A 12194-nucleotide genomic window follows, 5' to 3' on the forward strand; every position below is an offset into this window, starting at 1 on the left:
TTGTTAACTCATACTTTGAATTAGTCTATTAGTCTATCCTCAATCTATTCAGTCAGTCTCCTACATTTCATTCACCATTCGAGCTTAGAATAAGGTTAAAGGGTGCGGGGTCTTCTGTGGTGGTCCGGTGGTTAAGAATCCTCCTTGTAATGTAATGTAATCCTCCTTGTAATGCAGGTTTGACCCCTGACCCATGAACTAAGATCCCACATGTTGTGGGGCATCTAAGCCTGTGTGCCACAGCTAGAGAGTCTGCATGCCATAATGAAAGATCCCGCTTGACACAACTAACACCAGACACAGCCAAATAAATAAACAAATGCTTTTTAAAAAAGATGAAAGGGGAACCTGGATTTAGTTGTGCACATAACAGGAAATATGGCAACTTTGTTGTTGAAGGCCCTTGGCAGAATTAGGCAAGTGTAATTTTTCTCATTTTCCCTTGAAAGTTTCCCTGTACTAACAGGACAGTATCTCTCCAGGGTAAAAGAAAAAGACCAATCTCTCTTTCTCCATTTCCTATAGTCTTGGTAGTTGAACAGGGATCTCCTGTTCAACATTCCACCAAGAGTTGGCCATGTTGGGACTTTTTTAGGGTTTCTGGCTTAGGGAACTCTGGTTCAAAACTATGAATACCTTTTGTATAACCATGGCTATCCTTAATGTTCAGTGTTACCTGCCAGTTGCCCCACTGAGTAAGCCATTTTATATGTTAGTGATAGTCAAAATTTTGCGAGAAATCAGTGAAAATTGAGATTAATTGTTTTAAATATTTGTTTTCTCTCCATAGATTCCTGTTTCCTAAATTTCTTGACCAGTGTTCGCAAGGTAAGCAATGTGCTCTACATCCTGCTTGCATGCCTTTCAAAGTCTGTTTAGATGCAACAGACTTTTCTTCATGTTCCCACCTACCATTCTGAAATCTAAAACAAAACTGATCCAGGGATAACTGGGGCATTTTTTGCTGTTATCTTATTTGAGAGGTGGATTTCTTCTAAGAGTTTGTCTCAATGATAATAAATTGCCATGTCAACACCTCTTTTGAGCTGCGCTTAACTCTGCCCTCCATTCCAACTAATGTCAGTTGACTGAATAAGTATTCCTAGCCTGCGAATCAGCAAGATTTTGATGCATTTCTCCTGTCCCATGAGTGCAGAGTATGGCCCAGTAGAACCTTCTCCTTTAACCCTCTGCTGCATACACTGAGATTTTCCACATCTGCTTATATATAGAAAAATCCACCTATCTTTAGGTTGTACTCAACCTTGCATTGTCGTACCATCTTGCAGTCTGGAAGCAGCACTTTTTAGTCAGATTAGCTTTAGTGGCTGGAAACCCAGAGTAAATTCTAAATTTCCTACAGTAGTGATAAAATGCTTATTGTTGTCAGAAGACCTGGGGTCTGGGCTTCCTGAAGCAGCCCAGCAAGTAGAAATCAGATGGAAGAAAATAACTCAGTGTCCCCAGCACAGTTCTGCCCTGCTGATCCCATTGCCAGTCTACAGGGAATGGGGACCACAGAGCATTAGCAGAGCTGTTGTCTTGGGAAAGAGCTGAGCTGGAGGCTGTGCAGAGCAGGAGACTGGGTCACTGGAGAGAAGAATTTACGTGTTTGGCTGCTGCACTGAGGAGTCTCAAGTCCAGCTTTTTAGAGGCCCTTGTTGCTTTTTAGGCACTGCTCCCTAGAAGCAGAGTTGAATGGAGGTTAGCTGGGTCTAACCACAGTGTCCACCCAAGGTAGATCAAAGAGATTTTTGAGGGGCTGGGTCAATAGGATGTGGTAACAGGCTGGATGGAGGACATTGAAACAAGACATATCTGGAATGACTTCTAGGTTTCTAGCTTGGGAGATTGGGAAAGTTGATGGTACATATCCTTGAAATAGACTACATAGGAAAAAACATAGGTCCAGGAGATAACCAAGGAGAGCTGTCTGGTCCTTTGATAAATGCTTGGAAGTCATCATCAAAGCCAAGGGTGTGGGCTATAGTCTGCCCCATGTCCACCACCTGATCACACGGTGTTTGCCACCCTAGTGCCACTTGGCTTCTTGACACTTTCTCCTTCAGTGGCCTTCTCCCTTTTTTGCATGTGGGAAAAGCGATCAGGCTGCCTTGGCAAAGAACCTTAGGGAAGTGCTCTATCTTTACCATCCATGAACCTGGGCCAATATTACAAGAGGATAGCCCTTTTAAAGCCAAGACAGGATGAGTTCTTTCTGGCATTTGGTAGGCATATTTCATTAAAAGAGCCTTCCAACTCATTGTTCAAAGGCAATGTATGTCAATTCTGTGCTTATATAAAGAAAGCTAGGGGGAATTCCCTGGTGGCCCAGTGGTTAGGACTTGGTGCTTTCACTACCACAGCCCAAATTCAGTCCCTCGTCAGGGAACTTAAAAGAAAGCTAGGGATGTGATCAGATGTGGACAGGTGCCTTTGAGACCATATATGCTGTTTTCTGAAGTGCAAGGGGCTGGTTAAGTGGTAGTGCCTTAGTAAACATCTTCCCCTTACATCTGGGCACAGAGGACCCTATAGACTAATCTGACCTGGTTCACCATGAGCACTGGCCTTCTGGGAAAACAGGAGATAAGGGCAAGTATTTCTCTTCGGAGATTTAGTGCCTTTCTTAGAGGTGGAATCTGCCACCGGTAGACAAACATTTCATGTCCCCAGGGAGCATTTGCCTCCTTTGCTCCTGTTCATAAGTCAAGCTCTGATTCATTGCTTTTATAACAAGGGATTATTTTACAGTGAGAAAAGCACTGTATTGCAACCACAAAATGATGTGTATTACAGAAATCCAAGGATTAGGGAATAATCTCAGTGCTTAAACGACCAGCACAGCTCATTATAATGCTAGCTTTAAAGCAGAGAGCAGACATTTTGCTCCCATGATCTGCTTTTAGAAGTATCTATATGGTGGAGGAAATGGCAACCCACTCCAGTATTCTTGCCTGGAGAATCCCAAGGACAGGGGAGCCTGGCTGGCTACAGTCCATGGGGTCGCCAAGAGTCGGGCACAACTTGGCAACTACACAGATATAGAAGACAAACTGGTGGTTACCAAAAGAGAGACAAAAGTGTGGTGGGACAAATTACGTGTATGGGATTAAGAAATTAAAAACTCCTATGTATAAACAGCAACAAGTTTATATTGTATCAGATAAAGAATTATAGCCTTTATTGTATAATAACATTCAATGGAGTATAATCTGTAAAAATACTGAATCACTGTGCTGTATACGTGAAACTAGTATAATATTGTAAATCTTCTATACTACAATTTAATAATTAAAAAATTATCAAAAAAGAAATATCTATAGATTTTTGAGGTTTGATTTCTTCTAGGCTGCTGGAAGCCTTTAGCCAGACTGAGATGGTCAAACAGACCTCAGAGATGTTTCTCCCCTTTTGGGAATGGGCCAGGCCAGGCTGCCTGCTCACTCACAGCCCAGACTTGTGAGGCATTGGCTAAATCAGAGTATCCATTCCTTTGTACATAGCAGGAGGATGGCCCAAGCAGGATGAAACTGCCCACAATGGCCTCTTCACCTTGTGCTCCAGATAACTGCTGTACCTTGCCTTAATGATGGCATTTCCTCTTGGCAGGTAGCAGTTTGCATAGCTGGCCTAAGGAATGCTGGGGATAATCCTTTTGCTTGTTTCTCCATAAAGCAAAGCCCCTTTTCTATGTCCAATTCCTGACCTAGAATCCAAAGCCCACAGGGTTTGTCTACATGATACTAATGGGGAAACAGGACTTTGAGAAGGTGTCTGTCAGAGACTCAGACCCTAACTTTTTCTCAGGCAGGCCAAGCCTGTGCTTGTGATTCTGGTGCATGCCGCTCAGGTTGGCATGTTTGCAGTAGACTGACTCTTCAGTTTCTTTTGCCCAAGAAGATACTAAATAGAATCCAAGGGCCTTTGCAGAGATCTCTCGGCCTTTCCTGGCTCCTCACTGCAAGATACACCACAGCTATTCTTGTCTTCACCCTGGGACTTTCATGGACCCTTGTAGGAGCTGGCTCTCATAACTGCCCTCTCTGGAATGTGCTGACCCTTCTAGAACCCTACCTACTTCCCCACTGTGCCACATTCTGGGCCTGGCTGCCTAGTCTTGTCTTACTTAGTTTCCAGAGGCCCCAGCCACTTCCTGTAGCTGCACCAGGACATGGGGTTCTGGCAGTAAGCTCACCAGACTGTCCTCATTGCCTGCCCGCAGCCTCCAAAGTGACCTTTTTAATGGGAATGGGAGCACAGGCACTGCCAGTGTCACCTTTCTTAGGAGGCTTCTCTGACACTCTGACTGCAGATGGTCCATCTTAATGTTAAAGCTTATGACAAGGAAGCCATATGAGCAGCCTTTTTAAAACTGAATAAACAAAAAGTAGACATATTCTACATTTGAATTTCTAAGTCTTATGCTATTACCATATCTAAGCCATACATGAAAACCTAGGAGATAGAAGTTGTAAGTGTGGAAGAAGTTGTTAAGAAAATATGGTTTTGTATATTCGTGTATACTTGTATATGCATAGACCATCTGAGGAGACATACCCCAAATCCGCTTATTAGTAGTTGCCTCTGGGGAGAAGTAAGGTTCAGGGTGCCAGAGAAGGGAAGAAGAAACTTTATACTGAACCCTTTCATACCTTAATGAATTTTGCACCAAAATATGTATATCTAATCTTAGCTACCTTTTAAAATGGCTGTCTGATGAATGATACTTGCTCAGATTTGCAAGTGGGAAAATTTTTGGCATGTGGGTACCCACAGCTTAGTTGTTTAGGCAGCTGCCTCAGAGGTCAGGTTGCACATGCCTTTTATTATACTTAGTTCATTTATTCATCTGTTCAGCAAATCTTTATCCTATACCTTCTCTAACCCAGTCCTAAGGGATTAGGGAAGTCTTCTGGAAGGATGCTGTTTAAATTGTCTACAACCTGAAGTAGGAGTTGGTCCTTCAAAAAAGAAAGGAGGGAAAAGATAGTTCTAGACAGAAGAAACAGCAGGAAAGAAGACCTGATGGTGACTAGAGCCTTGAAGAAGTGCAGCATGCGGGTAGGTCAGACTGGCCAAAAAGTTTAGATATCAGCCTACAAGTAATTGGGATGCTGTAAATGTGTTAAGTGGGGAAATGATTTGATCAGATTTATGTTTTTGAAAGATTACTTTGACTACAGGAGAAAGAATGAATTGTAGTAAAGGAAGCCTGGAAGTGGAGAGAATGAGCACAGAGCTAGTAAAGAGCAGTGGTCTAAACTAGGCAAATGGTAGCAGGGACTGAGAGTGGAGGATGGACTATGGCCCAGGTTTGGGGAATTCAGCAGTCAGTGTGCCCTTACCAAGTGACCACTTGAATGTCAGGGGAAGCCACCGAGAAAACTCACCTTTGAATCCTCAGAGGTCTCTCAAGCACTCTGCAGAGGCAGATGGGCTGTATTTGCCTAAGGCTGACTGACTTGCTGTGGAGCACTAACAGATACTTGAGAAGAGCAGGACTCATGTCTCTGAACCAAAAAGCCAATAGATTCCCAAACAGCTTGTTAAACACCCAGGAAGCAGATTCTGTACTCAGCAGTCAAGCCTTACTTCCTGACATTTACAATCTTAGACATATTGTATACCTTTTGTGTACATCATGCTAAATGCCGGGCTGGATGAATCACAAACTAGCATCAAGATTGCTGGGAAAAATATCAACAACCTCAGCTATGAAGATGATACCATTTTAATGGCAGAAAATAAAGAGGAACTAAAGAGCCTCTTGATAAGGGTGAAAGAGGAGAATGAAAAAGCTGGCTTGAAACTCAACAGTTGAAAAAAAATCAAGATTGTGACAAATAGAAAGAGAAAAAGTGGAAAGAGTGACAGATTTTATTTTGGGGAAAAATTTTTATTTTTCAAAATCATTGTGGATGGTGACTGCAGCCATGAAATTAAAAGATGCTTACTCCTAGGAAAGAAAGCTATGACAAACCCAGATCACGTTTTAAAAAGTAGAGACATCACTTTGCCAACAAAGGTCTATATAGTCAAAGCTGTGGTTTTTCCAGCAGTCATGTATGGATGTGAGAGTTGGACTATACAGAAGGCTGAATGCCAAAGAATTGATGTTTTTCTAATTGTGGTGCTGGAAAAGATCTTGACAGTCTGTTGGACTGCGAAGACATCCAACCCAGTCAGTCCTAAAGGAAATCGACCCTGAATATTCATTGGAAGGACTGATGCTGAAACTGAAGCTCCAGTACTTTGGCCACCTGCTGTGAAGAGTCAACTCAATGATGCTGGGAAAGATTGAAGGCAAGAGCAGAAGGGGACAACAGAGGATGAGATGGTTGCATGGTATCATCAATTCAATGGACATGAGTTTGAGCAAACTCTGGGAGATGGTGATGGACAGGAAAGCCTGGCATGCTGCAGTCCATGGAGTCACAAAAAGATGGATATGATTTAGCAACTGAACAATGACAGCATACCCTTTGTGTATGCCTTGTCCCCATCGTAACACATGACCATTGACATGAATCTCCTAACCCCTGCTCCCTGGTTGTGAATGGAATATGGTTATGAGGTTAGAGTCAATCTTTAGAGTTTGGGAACACTTTTTAAGTATGATTGGTGAGAGGAAGTATCACTGACTTCTGCCCCAGACCAGAGGCAAAGGCCAAGGCCAGGGGTCCTGGAAGCTGCTTTCAAACTAGTGATAGCCACTCATCTAAACCATGGGCTCAGTAATCTAGGCTGGTGAGAGTCACGTGACTTAGCTTCCTGTGTGTTGCTGTGGCTAACTAAGGTCCACATGCAGCAGCCATCCCTGGCCGTCTGAGGAATGGATCAGTCCAGTCTCCTTGATGTAGATGATGGTGCTGGTAGTAGTGTCAGGTTACATTTAATGAGTTCTTTCTTTCTGTAGCCTGTGATAAGCATTTCACTGCTAACCTGGAGGTGCATGTTCCCATCTAACAGAGGAGGATTTAGGGCTCAGAGAGAAAGTTGAGCAGCTTGCCTAATGTTACCTATGAATAATTAGTAGAACCCAGAATTCAAACTCAGATTTTCTTGACTCTAAAACTCATGCTTTCATCTTTATACTGTCTTTTTTTACAAATAAGAAGAAGATAAATAAAAATATAAATCATATTTTAAGCATTGCCCATGTTATTCAAAGGAGCTCTCCTAAGTTTAGAGAAAGGGAGACAGCAGGGTGGCATGAGGGGTGGATTGGACTGGTAAGGTATTAGAGAAGATCTTAAAGAAGAAGTAGGCTAGTGAACAAAGTACAGAGTAGTATAATATGCCACTAATCATGGGGGAAATGTATATATACACATTTGCTTATATAATTCAGCATATATCTGGAAGAAGACTCTGATAAATGTGGTTGTCTTCAGGAAAAGGTAGTAGGTAGCTGGGGAGAAAGGGAATTTGTTTTCTCTTGTGAACTCTTCCATACATTATGACTTTTGCCCTCAGAAACTAAGTATAGCTAATTTTTAAAAAAAACCAAACACTTTATTGAAGTAAATAGTATTAGTAAGAGTTCTCTGTACTGAATCTTATTATTCAGAGTCCTAGTTACACGGTTATTTAGGAAAGCTGAAGTCTTACAACTTAGAGACATTGCTGCTGCTGCGTCGCTTCAGTCGTGTCTGACTCTGTGCGACCTCATAGACAGCAGCCCGCCAGGCTCCCCCGTCCCCGGGATTCTCCAGGCAAGAATACTGGAGTGGGTTGCCATTTCTTTCTCCAATGCATGGAAGTGAAAAATGAAAGTGAAGTCGCTCAGTTGTGTCCGACTCTTAGCGACCCCATGAACTGCAGCCTACCAGGCTCCTCCATCCATGGGATTTTCCAGGCAAGAGTACTGGAGTGGGGTGCCACTGCCTTCTCCTTAGAGACATTATGAACTAATTATTTATAAAACTAGTCTCTGTTAGTGAAAAGATTAATGATGAGCGTTAAATCTTTTTAGATACAAGACTAATTACAACATCTATGAGAATGCTATTAAAAAATAGAATATAAATGTTGAAAATCTCAAAAACCTATAAATGAACTCATATTTAATAAAATACTAGGAAGCAGTAAGAGAGAAAGAGATTATCTGTACATTTTCTCAAGTGGGAGATCAGTAAATTTTAAAGCTGTTAAGTTATAAAGAGTATTTATACTCTTTAAAGGTATAAAAATATCTACTTGGAGAAACTATAAAATTATTAATATAACCAGCCAGAATGTGATAGTGGAGAAATGGGATGAATTTAAAGGTATATGAACTTCCCTGTCTCATGAGGAAAACTCAAAAGATATTGTTTAAAGGTGACAGGATAGCTATCGTAAGAACTTAAAACAGACTAAACTTATCAGAAGGAACGCAGAAAACGATGTAGAATCATACTGGTAAAGGTTTAAAAAAATGTTTTTTATGTTGAACAGAATTCAACATAAACAAGGTGATAGAACCAAAGTACCATTAAATATTAAGTGGGATGTGCTGTGCACTCAGTCATGTCCAACTTTTTGTGACCCCATGGACCGTGGCCCACCAGGCTCCTCTCTGTCCATGGAATTCTCCAGGCAAGAATACTGGAGTGGGTTGCCATTTCCTTCTCTGTAAGTGGGTTAAACACCTATCAAAAGAAAAATTATCTCAGGTTAAACCAAAAAATCAAATCTAAATTATATGATGTTGTACACAAGATCATCTAAAACTACGGATGGTGATAAAAGAATGGGCAAAGATATGACAGACGAATGCAAACAAAAAGAGGTGATGTTAATAACAGCAGAGTTGAATTTGTTATTGTTGTTCAGTTGCTAGGTCTTGTGTGACTCTTTGCTACCCGAAGGGCTGCAGCACACTAGGCACCCCTGTCCTTTATTGTCTCCTGGGGTTTGTTCAGGTTCATGTCCATTGAGTTGGTGATGCTATCTATCTCTTCCATGGCTACCCCTCCTCTAAGGGAGGCCATAATCTTAGTTTTTTGTATGTTGAAGTCTTATGCCAGCTTTTTCACTTTCTTCTTTCACGTTAATCAAGAAGTTCCTTACTTCCTCTTTGCCTTCTGCCATTAGTGTGGTATAATCTGAATATTTGAGGTTGTTGATATTTCTTCCAGGTATCTTGATTCCAGCTTGCGCTTCATCCAGCCCCTCATTTTGCATGATTTACTCTGCATATAAGTTAAATAAGCAGGGTGACAATATACAGCTGACAATATATATATACAGGTGACAGTATAGCTTTTACCTTCTTCATCCACTAATGGACACTTAGGTTGTTGGTTGTTTCTATAGCTTGGCTATTGTGAATAATGCTGCAGTGAACATGGATGTGCAAATAGCTCTTCAAGATAGTGATTTCATTTCTTTCTGATATAAGCCCAGAAGTGGAATTGTTGGATCATGTGGTGGTTTTATTTTTAATTTTTTGAGGACTCTTCATCCTATTTTTCATAGTAGCTGTACCACTATAGTGTTTACATTCCCGACAACAGGGCACAAGTTTCCCTTCTCTCCACATCCTCACCAACTTTTGTTATTTCTTGTCTTTTTGAAAAACATAGCCGTTCTAACAGGTGTAAGGTGCTATCTTATTGTGGCTTTTTAAAATAACAAATTAAGCATTCAACTTAAGTTTGAAAAAGAACAAGAACTTTTTAAAAAAAAATTGAAGCTGTAAAACAGTATCTAGCCTGCTAAAGAACACTATGGAAAAAAAATAAAAGAACACTATGGAGATTCTATTAGCAAAATCTAGACTACAAGAAATATACAAGAAGCAGTTCTTCAACAAATAAATCACAGAGAAATAAGAAGAAACTATAGATTGAAAGCAAATTATGTGATATATCAATGAAATATAATATAGGGGCTTTGGTTCCTCATTCCAAACAATTAACTCTAAGAAAATATTCTTGAGTCAGAAAAATTTTAATGTGGACTAGATATTTTATATTAAGAATTTATTGCTTAATCATTCTTTTTTTTTTTCCCCAAGATTTATGTATTTACTTATGGCTGTGCTGGGTCTCTGTTGCTGCCCATGGGCTTTCTCTAGTTGCATAGAGCAGGGGCTCCTCTTCATTGTGGTGGATGGGCTTCTCATTGCAGTGGCTTCTCTTGTTGTAAAGCACTGGCTCTAGGTGTGCTGGTTTAGTAGTTGCAGCAAGTGGGCTCAGTAATTGCAGCTTGCGAGCTCTGGAACACAGGCTCAGTAGTTGTGGTGTGTGGCCTTTGTTGCCCTGCAGCATGAGGATCTTCCTGGAGGAAGGATTGAACCTGTGTCCCTTGCACTGGCAGGCAGGCTCTCAGCCACTGGACCACCAGGGAAGCCCCATTCATTTTTTTAAAGAGTCCTTATCTTATGGTAATACATACTGAAATATTTTGGATTCAATAATAGGACGTCTGTTATTAGCCTCAAAATCATCCCCTGGGGAAGGCAAGGAAAGCCGAAAAGGTGGGAGGGAGTATGATATAGAAGAAATACAATTAGACAAATGTTGGTAATTCTTGAAGCCAGGTGATGGGCACATGGGCATTCATTACACTATTTTTTTTCTATTTTTGTATATGTTTGAAATGCTCACATTATTGTCAATAAAAATGGTTGAATCATACAAATGCAGGTGACATTATAGCAGAAGTGGTGTGTATACAATGATCATAGCCATGTAGAATAAATACGAAGAGATATTATAATTGTGTTGGCATGCTGGGATGTGATTAAATTCTCTGATTTCCAGATTATCAGTAGTGTCATAGTGTCATGGATTTTACTTCTGTATTTTCACAGAAGTATGGGAGTGATTGTGGCCCACTCCACAGCATCTCTTTATATGGGCCACCCTTCCTTACTGTGTCACTCTGTAAATATCTTTGTTAGAACTTACCTTGTAATTGTAAGTCCATGGGTGAGCCTTCTTGACTGTGCACTCTTTAAGAATGATTAGCACCTGACATATGGTTTGTGTTGGTAAATGTCTGTGTTCTGAACTGGTGAAAGTCATTGGCAGCAGTTCTAAGGAAGTTCATGGGATATGGAAAGGGCCATTTGATGAAAAAGCTCCAGGTATCAAAGTGAAACTAAGAAGACAGAGGAGGTTAGGAAGAGGGGCAGCTGCAGAGCTGAGGCCATTCACTTCCAGAGGCTGCAGAAAGAACGGAATGATGGCTGTTGTATCAGTATTGAGGGGCAGGGGTGTCTACATGAGGGGCTGCTAAAAGGGATATCAGGCGAGGGAGCCAAGGGCTCACATTTGTGCAAATCCTCAGCCCCAGTCAGAACTCTGAAGGCTGAACTGTTTTTGATTTTATCCCCCAGGCCTGGTTAGCAATGTGGTATTCACCAGTCACACTATGGAGCAGAGGCACCCTCTCCTTGTTCAGCTGCAGAGCCTCATCCGAGCTGCTAATCCTTCTGCATCCTTCATTCTTGCAGAAAATGGGATTGTCACCAGGTAAACTTAACAGTCACTTCCCTCTGTAGGACCAACCACTTTCTCAAATACAGCATTCTGTTTGTGACCCATTGGCTCTTTCCACTGTATCTAAGACCTGAGCATTTACAGAAGCCAGGTCTTGAACAAGTGCTTTTGATGCTGTATAGAAATCACCAAGAGGATTCCCACATGTCAGTATCCTGTACTGTTTTGAGATGGTTTGTTTTTGATGCATTCTCATTCTCATTCATTAAAGGATTCAAGTCAAGACTCTCTCAGTGTTCTTTATGTTAAGATATGAGAGAAGTAGCATAAAAACATAGGGAAATTATATCTTTTAATTTGTAGAGTTGGGTTCTAGTTACAACCTAAAAATAGAAAATTAGTGACTTTTTATGTAACGATACTAAGAGTTGTATACTTTTTATATAGTTTCGACCTTTGAGCATTGCAGATATTTTACATATTCAAAAGTTAGGTCAACAAGGAGGAAAAAATACAAAAAGTGAATCTATCTGTATATCAAAGTAATAACACCCATACACAAACAAAATAATTCAAGTAAGTTTTGAACATAATCCTCTGTTGGAACCCGAATTCCAAACAACATCACTGAACATTAGGGAAGGGAGATTATAAATATGAAATGGAAAGGTAAGGAAAAACCCTGCAGATATTGGAGTTGAATAGGGAGACTCAATATAAATTCATTAGTTCAAAAAAATGTGTATTCCCTCTTTCCAT

General features: G+C 40.8%; 1 protein-coding gene across 3 annotated transcripts in view; it reads left to right on the top strand.

Moving 5' to 3' along the window:
- The window catches only part of DNAAF9 (dynein axonemal assembly factor 9), a 173199-nt gene that overhangs the window by 143762 nt on the left and 17243 nt on the right, over nt 1–12194 (top strand). For all 3 annotated transcript variants that reach the window (XM_061436679.1, XM_061436680.1, XM_061436681.1), the window contains 2 exons: nt 791–828; nt 11333–11468. In XM_061436679.1, the coding sequence (XP_061292663.1) occupies nt 791–828; nt 11333–11468 (174 nt within the window). The remainder of the gene's footprint in view (nt 1–790; nt 829–11332; nt 11469–12194) is intronic.

This window comes from Bos javanicus, chromosome 13, assembly GCF_032452875.1.
Source record: "Bos javanicus breed banteng chromosome 13, ARS-OSU_banteng_1.0, whole genome shotgun sequence".
In the NCBI taxonomy this organism is placed as follows: Eukaryota; Metazoa; Chordata; class Mammalia; order Artiodactyla; family Bovidae; genus Bos; species Bos javanicus.